Source organism: Lampetra planeri, chromosome 25 (genome assembly GCF_965212315.1).
Source record: "Lampetra planeri chromosome 25, kcLamPlan1.2.h2, whole genome shotgun sequence".
Taxonomy (NCBI): Eukaryota; Metazoa; Chordata; class Hyperoartia; order Petromyzontiformes; family Petromyzontidae; genus Lampetra; species Lampetra planeri.
This window is the reverse complement of record NC_136131.1, coordinates 5,362,870-5,381,877: the sequence shown is the minus strand read 5'-3', so window position 1 is coordinate 5,381,877 and position 19,008 is coordinate 5,362,870. Positions and strand designations below refer to the sequence as shown.

At 47.3% G+C, this 19,008-nt stretch overlaps 1 protein-coding gene across 3 annotated transcripts in view; it reads left to right on the top strand.

The window, feature by feature from the left end:
- LOC144727264 (paired box protein Pax-9-like) overlaps positions 1-18,444 on the top strand; it is a 50,624-nt gene extending 32,180 nt beyond the window's left edge. For 2 of the 3 annotated variants that reach the window (XM_078605969.1, XM_078605966.1), the window contains exons 5-6: positions 8,616-8,901; positions 17,684-18,444. In XM_078605969.1, coding sequence (XP_078462095.1) covers positions 8,616-8,901; positions 17,684-17,760 — 363 coding nt within the window. In that variant the 3' untranslated portion in view covers positions 17,761-18,444. Of the gene's footprint in view, positions 1-8,615; positions 10,775-17,683 lie in introns of those variants that run through there. The other variant, XM_078605967.1, reaches the window with a different exon arrangement.
- The last annotated feature ends 564 nt before the right edge of the window (positions 18,445-19,008 follow it).

Here is a 19,008-nt window from a genome sequence, read left to right as displayed (position 1 = left end):
CTCGCAGCTTCTGGCGCTCAGTTGCCGTGCCCGGCAGGGAGCCCGCGCAGGACGACGAGACCCGCAGGCTGCCCTGGTCTGGCCTGGCTCCCTGTAAACATTGACGAGCGCGACGCGAGCCCGCGGAGTTTATTGAGATATGGAGAGAGACGTTTAACTCGCAAATAAGTGGGGGTTGGGGGGGCGAAAGTGAGTTACAAAGTGCATCCCTTACGTGCACAGTGCGCTGTCTCTGTGTGTGTGTGTGGGGGGGGGGGGGGTGTTTGCTCCTTCCATACAAAGCATTCGCAAAAATCCACGCTGCACCACGATCGGTGGTGTACTTACGACTCCTGCCGCAGGTCGCGTGAGTGAGGCTTGCCGACTCTTAATGTGAACACAAAAATGCGCCCTCGTGGTTGTCACCAGGGAGGCCGTTCGGCTTGCAACGTGTCCCCTGATGGATGGGCCGCGTTGCCCCGCTGTACGTGGAGCGATCACCCCACACACACCACCACCCCCTTCCCCTCCCACGCGGTGTCCGCCACCCGTGACCAAGTGTGGGAGATGGGTTGGCCACCCACTTTCTCCCTCTGCGGAGAAATCTCGGAGCCAGCAGACGCAGTCGGTCCATCTCCACCTCTCTCTCCTCCTTTCACGTCAGCCGCGACAAAAAGCGTCGCCCGCCCGCTATTGTCCACCCCACGGCACATCTCTGCACGCGAGTATTGATGAGCGCGAACCTACGACTGAGCACGCACGAAAAATGCTGCTATGCAGAAGGGGCATTTCCCGAAACGTCGCCTATCATGTATATTTCGTTTTACGTTCCCCCCCTTCCAACCCAGCTTAAATATACGCTCCAAGCGTGGTGGTGTTTCATTCAGACGCTGTCTCCGCGACAGACCTGTTCTTCACCTGAGGACGGCTGCTTGCGTTGTGGCCGAAACGTCGTGAGAAATATTTTATGTTTTATTTTTATTATTTTATTACTTCCCTTCTACGTGACTTTACCGAAATAACCAAGAAGATGAATCCCTGCAGTCACGAAAGCTTTAAATCGAAATTTAGGGCAGTGTTGTTGACGAATATCACATTTTTTTTATTTTTTATTTGTTAAGCAACTCAACGTGTTTAACAACCGTGCCGTCGAGATGGCTTCAAGTGGAACGTGGCGGCGGGGGGAGGGGGTGAGAGACGCAATCCCCCCCCATTCCCCCCTCCCCCCACCCCCTCCTTTGTTCCTTGGCACCTCGTAATCAACGCTTGCCTCTAGAACGGACGCGAACACGTGCTTGCGATTAGCTGCGCGCGATGCAAGCCCGGCGTTGTGGAGGGGGAGTGGGCCGCGGTGTTTGCGGGGGTATTGTTGAGAGCAGCACCCCCCCCCCTGTCCACTCGGCACGTTCATGATCCGATGGATTGTCACGACACCACGGGGGCGGAGAAACCGACGCGACATCCATTTCACAGAGAGCCCGCGGCTGAACGATATCTCTGAACAAATGCCACGGGGTTAGCATGCTCCAAACTTTATTAATTTTAATTTCATTTTTTACCTACGTGACTTTACCGAAAGAACTAAGAGTATGCTCCAAACTCGCGTTTTTTTTGTTGCGGTGGTCATCGCCAGCAGTGGTCTTGAGCTCGTTGCGGAAATTCAACGTTACGATGGCAAGAACCGTGTAACCCATTAAACGGTCACTGCCCACCAAGCCTTGTAGTGCAGTCGGTACAATTCGGTGCGCATAAATTAAGTTTTCTGGAAGAAAGATCAACCTCGGAGAGAATTTTCATTCACAAACTAACAATTAATCGCCATATTTTTTAAACAACCATGGTATTGTATATCTCGTATTTAATGTATTAGCGTGTGGCCATGTATATCTACGTTTGTATAGTACACGAAATAATTGCTTTGGTAAAAACCTAACCTCAATAAAAATGCCAGAAAGGGGGAATGGATAAATATAGTAAGCTGCCTTTCCTAAAACGTCTCCTTCTCTCGATATCAATTCGGTAAATCTTCTATTTCGGACCGAAATCGTACAATAGGGCCGCACCTCTGGGCCACGTGCAATGCTTGAGGCACTCACCATGACGTCGTCGCTACACGATCACAATACACGTGCCCAAAATGCGATTAGAGCGAGAGCCACTGCGAACTCTACAGGGAACAAATTAACAGGGCACGGCGCGTCATGCAGCGTGAACAGGAGGCGTTAGCCACGCGTGGAAGGAGGATTGTAAACCCACGGGGTGTCACGGTGGCTTGGAGATGTTAGCTACCTCGCATCGTATACAGGAGGTAGTGGGTTCGATCCCGACCCTGGCGCCTGCTGCTGTTTATTTGGAGTTTGCGTGTCTCTCTCTCATCATCACGGTGGCTAGGAGATGTTAGCTACCTCGCCTCGTATACAGCAGGTCGTGGGTTCGATCCCGACCCTGGTGCCTGCTGCTGTATATTTGGAGTTTGCGTGTCTCTCTCTCTCATCATCACGGTGGCTAGGAGATGTTAGCTACCTCGCCTGGTATACAGGCTGTCGTGGGTTCGATCCCGACCCTGGCGCCTGCTGCTGTATATTTGGAGTTTGTGTGTCTCTATCATCATCACGTTGGCTAGAAGATGTTAGCTACCTCGCCTCGTATACAGGAGGGCGTGGGTTTGATCCCGACCCTGGCGCCTGCTGCTGTATACTTTGAGTCTGCGTGTGTATCTCTCTCTCATCATCATCACGGTGGCTAGGATATGTTAGCTACCTCGCCTCGTATACAGCAGGTCGTGGGTTCGATCCCGACCCTGGCGCCTGCTGCTGTATATTTGGAGTTTGCGTGTGTATCTCATCATCATCACGGTGGCTAGGAGATGTGAGCTACCTCGCCTCGTATACAGGAGGTCGTGGGTTCGATCCCGACCCTGGCGCCTGCTGCTGTATATTTGGAGTTTGCGTGTGTTTCTCTCTCCCTGCGATCGCGTGTTTATTTCCTTCCGCCCCTTCGGGGTTTCCCTCCACATTTAGTATCAACGTGCGTTTAGAGTATTTAGCTGCTTTAAAGTTCCACATGAGCCACTTCGTTGAGGTATCGTTTTTGAAAAAGAGCTATATAGGTCAGTGAGCCTTACCTGGTAAGATAACAATATATAGTTTAGTTTAGTGTGCCACGTGCACTCGATTAGTCCAACATGGTGAGGATAATACAAGGACAAGGAGCAGACAAAGCTAACCTTTGTTATTCTTACCACATTCAGGATTTGTTTAAAGTCCACGTGGCGTCTTGTTCGAATGAGCAATTCATGTGGCGCTCACCTCGTGTTTACATCCCTGAGTCGGGAGTGGTGGAAATTCCTTTGGTGGGGGATGAGCTTTTCCATAAAGACAATCAATGCTTAAATATCCCACAAAGCGGTACTATACATTGCAGTGCTGGTGATAATTACATTGAAGTTAGGTATATATCGTTGCACACGTATGGCCATGCACTTTACACGAGGGTGACTATTGTAGAGGTCTTCACAGGATTGGGAATTTCGACGCCTTACACTTATAAACGCAGCCATTGTAATGCGTGATTCTAGATTTGAAGTTTTCATGACTGCAAGGATCCATACTTTTTGGGTTTTTTCGGTGAAGTCACGTAGGTGAGTGGTGCACGAAGGGCGCACACCGCACGGGGTGGAGATGGAACATTGGACGCGGGGTGGACTGCAGAAGTACAGAACCCTCGTGGGACAGACGTCAGCATCCACGATGCCCTCACTCCAGTATCCCCCGCCGACAGGCCCAAGTACCGACTCATCAGCCACTGCTGGATGAATGCCCCCCCCACCCCCCACCAAGCTGTCGACATTTCTCACGAACGAGCCTTCACGATCTATGATTAATCATCCATCTAGCGCCTTGCACACCAGCTGATTCCGTCGCTCCATCTCAGCGACTGAACGTGACCAGCCGGACGAAATCTATCGCGCGTTGGTCGCGCTCCCTCTCTCGTTGGACATCTGCGCAGGGAAGAGCTTCATAGCTCATCGGATTCACTCATGGTCTAAATAAAGATTCCGATTCCGATCATTCACAGTCGGGGCTTTGTTGGGGGCGCTTGCGGTCGCGCGCGCGCGGGGCTTTGTTCCGTGTATTAGGGAGGCCCCGGCGAGTCAACGGAGTGACGCAATGGCTTAATGAGATCCAGAGCGCGCACGCACGCGCACGCACGCGCTTTCGCTCTGGCCGTTAACAAGCGCGCGCGCGTTCTTCTCTCTCCTCTGCTGCGTTACGGCACCACGCCGTTTGGGCGGCTGGAGCGAAGGCTTTGAATTAGGGTCCCTCTCTCGCTCCCTCCCTCCCTCTCTCCCTCGCTCCCTGCCGCTGTAATTTCCAATGGGAGATGACGCTCAAGCCCCGGTTCCCTTTAGCGCACTTAGCCTCCACGTGTGACCGCAGCGTTACGCGTAGGGGGACAAACGGGGGGGGGGGGGGGTCCACTTTTACGCAAATCGAGTTTCGTGGGCTCACGTCATCACGCGCGGTTGTCGCTGTGTCCATGTCCACCGCCGACACGCACCGGGCAGCGAAGCGCGGCGCGCAGGAAGCACAGAGGGAGGGCGGCACGCGAGCCTGGGAGCTCCAGCGAGCGGCCAGAGAGACACAAACACGTGGGCCGCTTGGTCGGTACGGGGCGATGAAGACGGGGGGAGGGGCTGGGGGGGGGTTGATGAAGATGGGGGGAGGGGCGGGGGGGGTTGATGAAGATGGGGGGAGGGGCTGGGGGGTTGATGAAGACAGGGGAAGGGGCTGGGGGGGTTGATGGAGACGGGGGGAGGGGCTGGGGGGGGGAGTGATGAAGACGGGGGGAGGGGCTGGGGGGGTTGATGAAGACGGGGGAGGGGAGGGGTGGGGGGGGTTGATGAAGACGGGGAGGGGCTGGGGGGGTTGATGAAGACGGGGGGAGGGGCTGGGGGGGTATATCCGCGGGATCATAGAAGTACAGTACAAACATTGGTTGTACTGCACTGCAGTCTTTTGCCCACGCTGTAGCCGGTGCAGTCGCCGATGCACTGCGGCCCTGCGTACAATCACTACCCAGGCTTTAACGGAGCTCTCCTCGCAAGTTGATCCTCTGAAAAGGCGATACAGCGCGTCCATCACGAGTGGGCTTTTGGCAGGACGCGTCGCCTCGATGATCGTAGCGGAAGTGTCAGCCAATGAGTGACGTGGCGTCCGAGGGGACCCTGGTACTGTGAAGGTGGTGGTGGTGGCGGTTTGGGGAGGCCGTCATCCAGCAGTGGATCGAACATGCCCTGCTGGTGACGAGTGCGGTAGCAATAGAAAAACATTTTTTTTCGATTTTAAAGCTTTCGTGAATGCAGGGATTCATATTATTGGTTCTTTCGGTAAAGTCACGTAGAAGGGAAATAATAAAATAATAACAATAAAACATTATTATGTATTATTATTTCCCTCCTACGTGACTTTACCGAAAGAACAAAGCATAAGTACTTCGCATGTTTGTCTGTAGGAGTTGCGCGCGGGGCGATTGTGAGTTTCGGTTAGAAGGGGGTGTGGGGGGGGGGGTTGTTTCTGGACCTCGTTAAATCGAGGCCCTATGCTGTCCTTGTTCTCGTAAAGTTCACGGAGTCCCGAACGCGGCGCTTGCAAAAAGAACGGCGGGGCTTCTTTTTTATCGCGTGTTTTTGTGTCTTGTACACGACTGAAGATTCTCGCATCAATCAACAACGGCGATGCGTGGCACGCGGCAGGAGATGTAAACACGTGAATCTGTACACACACTGCATGGGAGCTTTTAGGTGACGACGCACTGACCGTCTTGTCAAGTTTTCAAGTTGCATTTATTCGGTATAGCCCTGTGAGTCATGCGGCTCTTGAGTCGGGTGCAACCGCAACAAACAGAATATGAACAGAGAACATCTTAAAGCGACGACGCGCAACAGAAACATCCTGGATAAACCAGCAAATCTTCCAGGAAAAAAACATCGTATTACAACGCTGTGTGCAAAAATCCCAGCGTGATGCAAATCAAACAACAACAACAACAACCATAAGACAACTTCGATTCAAGCTATCAGGCCAACTCGCACTTCCGCAAGAAACATGGCTTAACCATCTTCTTGGTTCTTTCGGTAAAGTCACGTAGAAGGGAAATAATAAAATAATAAAAATAAAACATAATAAAATAATTCTCACGACGTTTCGGCCACCACGCAAGCAGCCGTCCTCAGGTGAAGAACAGGCGTCAGACTCTGTCTTCCCGACAGACCTGTTCTTCACTTGAGGACGGCTGCTTGCGTTGTGGCCGAAACGTCGTGAGAATTATTTAATTGTTTTATTTGTATTATTGTATTATTTCCCTTCTACGTGACCTTACCGAAAGAACCAAGAAGATGAATCCCTGCAGTCACGAAAGCTTTAAATCGAAATGGCTTAACCATATTCTTAGGTTTTTTCGGTAAAGTCACGTAGGTAAAACATCAAAATTAATGAAAATAAAATAAAATAAAAACAAAAATCACGACGTTTCGGAGGCAACACAAGTCTCCGTCATCACGTGGGACCGTCACAGCTAATTCGGCTGTGACGGTCCCACCTGATGACGGAGACTTGTGTTGCCTCCGAAACGTCGTGATTTTTGTTTTTATTTTATTTTATTTTCATTAATTTTGATGTTTTACCTACGTGACTTTACCGAAAAAAACCTAAGAATATGATTCCTTGCAGTCACGAAAGCTTCAAATCTGGCTTAACCATGTTTTCGAAATCACCAAAATAAAGCTATCAAATACAATGTAACAACAGTAATCATAGGAACTTTGATTCACATTTAACAATAAACGATACACACAACATGTACGACCAAACCTGCAGTCATATCCGGCAATCACTGGATGACGATGACTCAGCGTTTGGTGGCTGATTCATTGGGTCACCATGCTGGCAGATTAATCACATGTCCGTGACCTATCATCGTTCCATGATGATGGTGATGACGCAATCGAACGACGTTATATTCGCCAATGAAAAGATGTTGTCCGATTTGCTAAACGGATGATGATGCTCAAGTGAAATCTTCATGACTTTTTTCTAATTACAATATTGTGACAATGGATTAAACCTTGGATCACCTGCTATTCAAAAAGACGATGACATGGCTCAATGGAGACTGATAATGACCACTCCGCCTGAGACCCTCTCCACAACAAAGACAAAAGGGCCCACGTGTAGCAGACACATGCCGTTGTTGGGACAAGTGCTGCTAGCGAGCACCAATGAAAATAAAAAAAATCTTTTAAAAAAAACACGCTTTAATGAAATGTACCGTACGAGTAATGGCAGAACTCCACGACTCCATGAAGTGGCCCCGGGGCTTGCCACAACGTAAGGGGCCGTAGTGATTTACAGGCAACGTCAGTTGAGCGTGGACAATTAGACCCAAGGCGAAACATAACATATAAAAAAGATGGTTTAAACATTTATTTAAAATTTGTAATGATAGAATATAGTATTGTCATCAGTATGACATAAGTATACCAAGTTTGCAGTCGATACCACATTGGGAAATGGGTTAAAATTGAGCTACAAGATTTGAGGATACGACAACAACAACAGACAGTGAGTTAAATATAAGTGTGTAAACAATTAACCCGTAAAAACAAAGTTTTTCACTATAAATCCTTTATATGCGTGGCGGCTAGAGTCCTCTCGTCCTCTGGCTTGAGATGGCTGCCACCTATGAGTCAGATGATTGCCTGCCACCATTAAGCAATTGGTAATTACATATAAAAAAAAATCCTAAAAGTGTAAAATTTTTGAAAAAAATTTCACGAAAATTAATTGTCACGCACAACGAGTCTGTGTGCAAAATGTCAGCTCGATTGGATCACGGGAAGTGGGTAAAAAAACGACCGAAAGATTTGCACGGTCGTAAGCGCGCAAGCAAGCAAGCAAGTGAACTTAATATAAAGGATTTAAAAAGAAAATCCGGCACGACGGCGTGGTTTGGAGAGCAGACACACCCGCGCGCCTAATGTTGACGTTTCAATGCCGAGCATACCTAGGGGAGGACCAAGACAGGTTCAGTTATCACCATCGCTGATGTTTCCAAATGGCCGTTAACCGAAGCCTGGTCTCGCCAGGTTCGTAGCGTGGTACGCGAGGTGCTTCGCTCCCGGATGATCCCCGCAGCTTTCGCCTGTACGCCCAAAAGTTTCTTATCTGTCAACTCCCTCCCAAAGACAGATTCCCCTGGTCGGTGCAGCCTTCAAGAGACTGGTGGGGCAAGTGCTGTTTGCCAGAACCTAGGAAGGCCGGCACGGCACCACGAGGCGGTGGGTGGCCAGCATCACGCCCGGTGCTGATGTTTTCACACCGTGCCAAGTACTTCATTTGACGCCGAGTCAACCTAGTAGAGCCCCAGGACCGGTTCAAATATCCGCCACATTGTCTCGTGGGCAGGTTTCGAACTTCTGTTCGCCCGGTGCGTAGCGCAGTTTGGCTAACCACTGCGCCACCGCTCCCCACACACAGAGACGCGTGCCTAAATCTCAATCTCGTCCGTGTTCTCTGTCGCCCATTCTGCCTCCCTCCCTTACCCCCCCTCCTCTCTCTCTCGTTAAACAACCCCAGGCACACGCGTCCCTGCCGGCCGTGAGCAGCTTCGTGTCTGCGGCTCAGGGTGTCCGCGCCTACGGGAACCCGCAGACTCAGGTGCCCGCGGGCGCCTACGTGCAGTACGCGGGCCACCCTGGCGCCGGCTTCTTGCCCGAGGCCGCGGCGGGCTGGCAGGCTGCCCAGGGCAGCGGTGGGGCAGCGGCGGCAGGAGTAGCCGGTGGGCCTGCCCTGTCTGCTCTTCATCACGTGGCCGCCGAGCTGCCATCTCCTGCACGCTACAAGACCGCGCCGGCCCGTGACGGTAGGCAGCTGTTGAAATACGCCAGGGTTAGCGTATAATAATAATCATCATAATAATAGAGAGAGAGACACACACACATGGTATAGGGTAGATAGACATCGTAAAGAGACGGATAGACACCGGTGCCACGCGAGCGAGTGAGTGAGGGAGCGAGCCATGGCCATCCCCACGTGTATCATAGCAATTGTGTAATGATGATGATGGTGGTAATGATATTGTTAATAACGTCAATTTTAGTAAAAAAAAAGAAAGTGCGCTTATGTAAAAAAAAATGTGTTAGAAATATATATGTACGCTGTATCACTGATGTATATCTATATATACAATACAGTGTACATATATAGTGGCGTGTATGTGTCAACATATGTACTCTGTAATTGAGATATATGTAAAAACATACAGTAGTGTGGTGTTTTTTAAAAAACTTTATACATATTTTTTTGTTGGTGTAAAAAAAGAAAAATTGCCCAAATGTTGTACGTGTTGTTCACTTTATAAGGGCTAAGCATTAGCCGCAGTTGTGTTGTTGTGGGGTTTTTTGTTGTTGTCTTAAAGAGTGAATGGACGGAAGTTTTAGACATTTTAATCATGGAATGAAACAAAAAAATCATTGTGCTGTTTTGACATTTCCCTGTCCTTGAGCAAATCTGCCCACCTTGACTACCTACCCATATACCCACTTACTCCCCAACCACCTACCATACGTACCCACCTACCCACCAAAGTCCCTATTAACTCACCCACCCACCCACCTACTAACTCACCATGCCTACAGTCACCTACCCACCAAACTACCCACCCACCCACTTACCCACTCACTTACTCACCCACCTTGCCTAGTCACCAACCCACCAAACTACCCACCCACTTACCCACCTACCTACCAACTCACCGTGCCTAGTCACCTACCCATCTAACTACCCACCCACTTACCCACCCACCTACCTACCAACTCATCTTGCCTACACAGTCACCTACCCACCAAACTATCCACCCACCCACCCACTTACCCACCCACCTACCAACTCACCGTGCCTAGTCACCTACCCATCTAACTACCCACCCACCCACTTACCCACCCACCTACCTACCAACTCATCTTGCCTACACAGTCACCTACCCACCAAACTATCCACCCACCCACTTACCCACCCACCTACCAACTCACCGTGCCTAGTCACCTACCCATCTAACTACCCACCCACCCACTTACCCACCCACCTACCTACCAACTCATCTTGCCTACACAGTCACCTACCCACCAAACTATCCACCCACTTACCCACCCACTTACTCACCCACCTTGCCTAGTCACCTACCCACCAAACTATCCACCCACCCACTTACCCACCCACCCACCTACCAACTCACCTCGCATACACAGTCAGCTACCCACCTAACTACCCACCCACCCACTTACCCACCCAGCCACCCACTTACCCACCCAGCCACCCACTTACCCACCCACCTACCTAACAACTCACCGTGCCTCGTCACCTATTCACCAAACTACCCACCCACTTACCCACCCACCTACCCAACGAAGTCCCTATTCACTGACCCATCTACTTATTTACTTACCCACCTACATAATCACTTTGCCCTAGCCTCCTACCCACCTACCCACCCAGCTTCTTGGTATGCAAACTCGTGTGCATTTGGGACTGGAAACTTAGGCTACCGTAAATAATGGAGGAGCAATGCCCGTACCATATTGGTTCAGGTTATTTATACCGCAGATGATGATGATGATGACCTGGCGTTAAATAGAGCATCGTTTATTGAAATTGCATTTGTGACGTTTTGCTTTCGTTTGTACAAAAGTAAAAAAAAAACCCTCCGTATTTGAGTTGATTAAATATGTTGACTTCAACTCGCACTGACAGCGTGAATTATTGCTTGGTTTGCATCTGAAACTCGTTCTTAATTGCTCCACGTAATTAATCACGGTGGACATTAACTGCCCGTAACAACGCATGCGATATTGATACGCACACGATGTCGTTTTCTCCGGATGTTTAAGACGCTCCGGGAAGTAAGACGGTCCACCACAACTAAATGCGTGACCAGATCTGGTCTCGCACGCACAGCGCTTACCGGAATTATATGTAAAAGACGCAACACACACACACCCTCCGCTCCACCTCAACTTTTAGCTATGACATAGAGGACATGGAAAACAAGTGCATCTTAAATCCAGAGAATACGGTATACACACACAATACACAGTACAGTACAATTTTAGCCGGCTACATGACACACAGCATCAGAAATCAGAAATGCACATGCACGTTTCAGCATCAACAATCGTTGAATTCCCATTGAAACCCCCGATGAAAAATAGCATCCATCCATTCATTCCGAACAATTTAATTGCGCGCAATGAAAAAGGCCACGTTCAACGAAACATTTGCGTAGACGGCATTGCACGAGGACATTGGGGGAACGCGCTGCCCGACCCGTCGCGTTCGTAAGAGGCGGGGACTGGCACATAGACTCCGCCACCTACCCATGGACACCCCCAGTATAGGGTGATCCGTGTATAGATACCCCACTACGTTTTTTTTCTTCTTGGTTCTTTCCGTAAAGTCACGTAGAAGGGAAATAATAAAATAATAAAAATAAAACATAACAAAATAATTCTCACGACGTTTCGGCTACAACGCAAGCAGCCGTCATTCTTCACCTGAGGACGGCTGCTTGCGTTGTAGCCGAAACGTCGTGAGAATTATTTTATTATGTTTTATTTTTATTATTTTATTATGTTTTATTTTTATTATTTTATTATTTCCCTTCTACGTGACTTTACCGAAAGAACCAAGAAGATGAATCCCTGCAGTCACGAAAGCTTTAAATCGAAACCCCACTACGTTGTTCAGCACCCTCCCCCCCCAGCCCCACCCACACTGCCGCCTCATTCTCCACTCAGCAGCTGATCGAACGTTTGTGAGCGCGATTGGCCCCGCATCGTTACAGAGTTGCATTGCGAATGGCGAGGAGGCCGAACGAGCCATTGACATGAAACCGTTGCCTTTTTTTCTCTTATTATTGTAAATGGGGTATCTGTAAATGGATCTCACTTTTACGCGACTGTATTTTGGTCGGATTAAACCATGATTGGTACACAAACGACGAAATTCACAATGAGGCTTTAATTAGTTTGGTTAAATGTACAAAAAAAATTCGGTTAAACCTATTTTGTCGATTGTTTTAAGTTGAGCAGAGTATTTGATGATGCTGTGAAATGCTGGGCATCTACGAAAAAGAGATTTATAGCTAATCGGATTCCTCCAGTCAAAATAAATATTACTCTTTGGTTCTTTCGGTAAAGTCACGTAGATGAAAATTTAAAATAATAACCTATTCACTACAGTGATGTTGCTGTGGCTGTTCCACCTGATGACAGAAGCTTGCGTTGCCTCCGAAACGTCGTGATTTAATAGAGTTATTTTCATTTTTTTTCACCTACGTGACTTTACCGAAAGAACCAAAGAGTATGGATCCTTGCAGTCACGAAACCTTCAAATCTAAAATAAATATTGTACCGATTCTGGTGCGTTGCCCGCCGTGCACACGCACAGTGAACAAACACATCTCGGCACACTCGGTCAACAAAAACAACAACAACGGGTGGCCTTTATAGTAAAACAAAAAATATATAATCGGTGACGTTTCGGGCAATGACCCCTTCATCACAGCACATGAACAGAGGAGAGATGGACTTGAATAATAACAGTTGAAGACCAGCATTTGTGAGCACTATGCCAATACAGAGACGTGTATGCTTAATACTGCATGCAAATACAAAGACTGTATCATCTTACAAATATACATTCTGAATGCATTTGACAGCAAACATCGGGTCCATAAAAGCAATGACATGCATACCACACATTAGCGTATACACACGCCATATAGATACAACGATACGTAACTGATAATTATTGATATTACAAGTCGCATATCCGCCCCGGACAAATTAACTTCTCCATGCCCAGTGTAGTCTCTGTGTGCATGTACGGTGTAAGTGTTATTTATATCGATGTTCACATATCCGACCATTTCATATATATGTAAAGCACAGCAAATCATTGTCTTAAGTTTAAAGCAGTTTGCGCTTCATGCTTGTCCAATCAGCTGTTTGTGTATTGTGCAACTGAAAGTGTCACATCTGCGCATTAAATCCCCCAGAGAGTCTGGGATAAGGGGCGTCCATAAATGACGTCACGCACCTAGGCGGGGGGGGGGGGGGGGGTCAGGTTTTTGTGACGATGTGTGACGAGGGTGGGGGGTGATAAATGTGACGTCACATCAAAATGCGCAACTTTAAATACGTAAAATTGTTATAACAACAGAAATTGTCATAACAACACTCCTACAACATCAAAGTGCAGCGCCACATTAAATACGCACTACAATGACAATAGTTTAAAGCGATTTGAAGCATGTTTTACTTTCAAAATGGAAATATGGTTTTGGGGGGGGGGGGCAGAGCTTTGTGACGTCATATTTGAGGGGGGGGGTCTGACTTTTTGTGACGCCGTGTGACGAGGAGGGGGGGGGGGTCAGAAATCGTCCAAAATCGCGTGACGTCATTTATGGACGGCCCCTAAGCGACGTCGTGATGCGATGTGCTTGCAATGCTCGATTGCGAACCATAATAATTGTCCATTTGAACGGAACAATTGAAGGGATGGAATCGAGGCATCGGGTTTGAGAGGCGTGGACTTTAGAGTGGTGAGGTTGGGAGGTGGGGGTAGTAGAGAGTTGGGGGGGGGAGAGTTTAATGAGCAATTAGTTTGCATGCAGCGCGAACGTCACGCCTTATATATTTATCCAATATTCTGTATTGCAGCGGAAGATCCGAGGGAAAGTAGTCCCGCGAGCAAATCGCCGCACAGCGTCCACAGCACGCAAGGCCTGGCCACTGCTTCGTCGTCGTGAAAACAAAATAGTGCGTGGATTGTTGCATGCGTCGAGCGAGAGAGGCTGCAAGGCGGATACTAATTTATACGGGACGGAATTGACTTTCGTGAAGATTAAAACAACCAAAAAAAATGTGACGACCAAACCTCGTCCAACAGTTCTAGATTTGAAGCTTTCGTGACTGCAAGGATTCATATTCTTAGGTTTTTTTCGGTAAAGTCACGTAGGTAAAAAATTAAAATTAATAAAAGTAAAATGAAAAAAATAAAAATAAAATCACAAGCTTCCGTCTTCAGGTGGAACCGTCACAGCACGATAGCTGTATCAAGTAAGAGAAATTCCAAGAACACAGCATTTGTATTCTAGATTTGAAGCTTTCGTGACTGCAAGGATTCATATGCTTAGTTTTTTTCGGTAAAGTCACGTAGGTAAAAAATTAAAATTAATAAAAGTAAAATAAAAAAAAATCACGACGTTTCGGAGGCAACACAAGCTTCCGTCTTCAGGTGGAACCGTCACAGCACGATAGCTGTATCAAGTGAGAGAAATTCCAAGAACACAGTATTTCTATATATACTGGTTGAGGGTGGGAGGAGCCAAGGTAGGCCCTGAATATTATTGTTGTGAGGTTCGGTGCGGCTGAAGCACGCTGTTAGGAATGGGCCTTTGTTGTGTAAACTAGGTGCGGATGATGTACTTTTATTAATTTAAATTTTTTACCTACGTGACTTTACCGAAAAAAACCTAAGAATATGAATCCTTGTAGTCACGAAAGCTTCAAATCTAGAATACAAATGCTGTGTTCTTGGAATTTCTCTTACTTGATACAGCTATCGTGCTGTGACGGTTCCACCTGAAGACGGAAGCTTGTGATTTTATTTTTATTTTTTTCATTTTACTTTTATTAATTTAAATTTTTTACCTACGTGACTTTACCGAAAAAAACCTAAGAAAATGAATCCTCGTCCGACAGCACCGCGTGTCATTGGCGATTGCCCCTTTGCTGTGGCTGTCCCAGGGTGTTGGGGAGGGCGACGAGCTAGAATCTATCATTGGGTTCTCGTGGATCACAAATCCTCTTCCGGCGTCGTGGTACACAACATTGCAGACGACAAGACAAATGACACGGACGTTATGCAACATTTTTTTTTATATTGTACATATCCTGAACCATATCTGGAAAGTGGAAAACAATGTGAAATTTGTTTTAAAGTTACCATTTACACGTGTACATTTTAAAGACACGTTCGGAGCACGAACATCGCGTGAAATGTTTCAATCGTTTTTAATTGTACATTTTGAGATACTCATGTTTTACCCACAGATATGCATTCATACGCGTGTGACGAGTAGGGGAATATATTTTTTTCTTTATGAATTGTTCCCGGTCACGCCTTTAGGTTCTGATGTAAACTCAAACTAATTGTAACATTTCATAAACATTTTACAGCCCTCTATAAATAACACGCCGACTAAATGCTGTGTGCTTGTATGTATGTATATATACGTGATGCCATGGTTGTAAAATGCTCTGATTTCCTGACATTTCGTGATCACGAGGACGACACACTGTCGCTATGATCGGGTTAAATATTGCAACAGCAAGCGTGGACATAAATACGTCAAATTACCAGGGTCCTGCAAGGTTAACCTGCGCTGTTTACTCATGAAAAAAAAGACATTCGAAAGTAAAAAAAGCAATGAATGAGACTCTCCTTACATGCCAGGTCTCACCTCTGACACACGCGCATGTATACACATCGTGCCAGAAAAACGAATTGCATTATTTCGAGCAGATAAGCTATACACAACAGTTTCAGGACAATCTGCATTCACATCCCGATCACTTTTTACGACGTCTTTCCACCTTAGGCATCTTTACACAACTGAAACACAGTTTGTTGTCCTTTTCCCCGCAACTCCGACGTGCACAGTTGGCTACGTACGGTGCAAAAGAAGTTCTACATACAATTGAATTTCACATCCTGAGCACTTTTTTTTTTCGGGACCTCTTCTACCTTCAAAATTTGACACGACTGAAACACACTGCTGCCTGAGAGACATCTGTCACCGAAGCGTGCAGGTAATCGACCCCTGTACATCTGCAGTCGGTTTAACATTTCCATTTCAGGGCAAAACTTCACTGGAAAACGCAGCACATAGCACGTACTACACTTGGCCATCATATTTATACAAAAAAAAACCCAGACTGCTTTGCGCAGCCGTGATGTGACGTCAAGGAAAGCACGTAGCAATAGTTGGCACGACGCACTCCTCAAACATTGAGCAGCCAGTTCTGTCATGATTATGTTTTAACACCGTACCATCGGGATTATCAATTTGAGCGATTGGATGCAGCTGGGGATATCTAAATGCAAAGTTCGTGGGTCAATATCATGGATAGAGCTGGGTAGAATGTCAATGATCGGCGATGTCTTTGAGAAAGGACGTTGCTTCCCACAGAAATTCTCGCGAGTCTACGAAGCTCCGGAAAGTAAGACGCACCAGAAACTTGTGCCCGATTGCCAATAAAGTGACGGCACATTCATATTTTGACGTACGCACGCATACACACCTACCGGATTATAAGGCGCATCCTTAACTTTTGCTGAAAATAAACAGAAATGGAAACAACAAGTGGGCAATAATCCAGAAACACATTCCTGCGGAGGGAGCTGGTAGGAACGTTGGGTTGCTCGGTCAATGGCCAGGGTCAACGGCTGCGTGGTGTATTCCGCAAATATGGCCGACTGTGAGGGCGGGCACAAGCCGGCGTGAGTAGGTTAAACGTTGAGTTTTATAAGGGCACCACGGGGTGACCAGCCCCTCCCCACCCAGTCCCACCCCTCCCACCCAGCCCCTCCCCACCCTCCCCTCCCCACCAAGCCCCTCCCCACCCAGCCCCTCCCCACCCAGCCCCTCCCCACCCTCCCCTCCTCACCCAACCCCTCCCCACCCAGCCCCCCCACCCTCCCCTCTCGACCCAGCCCCACCCTCCCATTTTTGGATTCACGACGGACGGACCAGGAGGTTCCTACCAGTAAAAAAATGGTCATTGTCTCTAAAGACAAATAAATAAAATGCAGGCTGACATGGAACCACCCTCGTATATTTTCGTACAAAAGACCGCGTATGACAACACAACCGACTTCATAACGATTGCATTGCCAACCAAAACTCCTTCCCCTGCATTCAATGAGACGTACAATGGCTTGTTTAATAAAGACCCGCTTCGCTACAGAGCTGAGTGCGTCCGTTGTACATATGATGTTCGTATGGTGGAATGTAAAGCTCTCCTTCGCTATATACAGGTACCTGTATTCTCAGTTGTTACACATTGCCCTTAGAATCTGAGTTTCACTTCTAAACCAAAAGCAAACTATTTGTTATTTTTTACCAGGTAAGGCTCCACTCAGCTGTATTGCTCTTCTTCAGAAGCGATGGCCTGGCCACAAATGATAGCTCAACGAAGTGGCTCGTCACGTGGAAATGCATCGCAGCCAAACACTCTAAACGCGTGATGTTGATTCTAAACGTGGAAGAAAAAACCGGCGGACCCGGAGAAAAATCCACGCGACCACGGGGAGACACAACACGAAAACTCCAAATATAAAGGCATCAGGGTCGGGATCGAACCCACGACATCCTGAATACCAGGCGAGGTAGTTAGCACCTTGATTTCAAGCAACTTGATTTACAACAATATACTTGGCTTAGACCACATCAAATGTACTGTTGCTTGTATTGCAGAACGTCAACGGTATTAACGCCCGAGGTCCTACGAACCACCCACGCGATGTAACTGTCATGGTTTAAAAAATAATATTCACAAATTTGACTTTTACATATATTTCAGTCCTCAACAAGTTGGATATGCGGCGTCGTACTGCGCTGCACGTGGCTGATGCAGTACAGCTAAGAGGTACTTGCTGAAAGAGCTGAGATTGACGTTCAAGTACTGTCAATGCATTCATCGGAGATATTCCAGTCTCTCTTTCGCACACACACAGACGCAATGCTTCTAAAGTGAACACGCGCGTCCGGTCGCATTTCTACACCAGGACGTTTATTGGCCGCGTCGCATCAGATGCTACGTTAAGGCTGAGTCGACCGAGTGGAGGGCCAGACTCGGGTGAGATACCAGTGTCCACGTGAGGTCATCTGCGCGTGCATCGTAAGCATCAAGCCACGGTGGCAAAAATCCTCCGTGCAGACGAACAGGTTGTTGGGGACAAGTGCTGTTCGCGAGCACCTATCATCAACAAAGACGCACTCATACACACAAAGACTCGCGCACAAAGCTCCTCTGTTAGCCCTTCAGACTATCTTGACTTGTGCTCGAAACGAGCACCTACTAAAGACATCTAATCTGTACTTGTGTGTTGCACACTCCCGCTGAAGAAAAAAAAGAAAAAAACTAAACACGTTTTTGTTGAAATACGTATTATTTACCATATTTAGTCAATTTTATTTAACATATCGAGCCGATATGTTGATTGACGTTATTTTATATTGAATTTGCATCTCACCATGCGGATAATTGCACCGTGTATGCCATAAGTTTGTTCAGAGCCCTGGTGAGATGAAATGCCAACGGAATAAAATGCTTTGAAAATACGAATATATGCAGCTGCGATTGTTGTTCGTGGAAAATTCGAGAGGAATAATGAGGCCACCTAACTGGAAACTAAATATTGCAATGTTATGAACTGGTGCTCTGCCCATTTCACTAAGGACTAATGTTGCATCGCAGCGTGCCAGACGTGCTCCATTAAATGTTTGTTGTATGAATATAATATGCATGTCTGTTTGATCATTTTTGCGTGCAGCAGCACTATTAAGTTATCTTCTTGGTTCTTTCGGTAAAGTCACGTAGAAGGGAAATAATAAAATTATAAAAATAAAACATAATAAAATAATTCTCACTACGTTTCGGCCACAACGCAAGCAGCCGTCCTCAGGTGAAGAACAGGTCGCTGTCTCCCCGACAGACCTGGTCTTCACACGAGGACGGCTGCTTGCGTTGTGGCCGAAACGTCGTGAGAATTGTATTTTATTATGTTTTATTTTTATTATTTTATTATTTCCCTTCTACGTGACTTTACCGAAAGAACCAAGAAGATGAATCCCTGCAGTCACGAAAGCTTGAAATCGACTATTAAGTTAATAAGAGCAAACCTT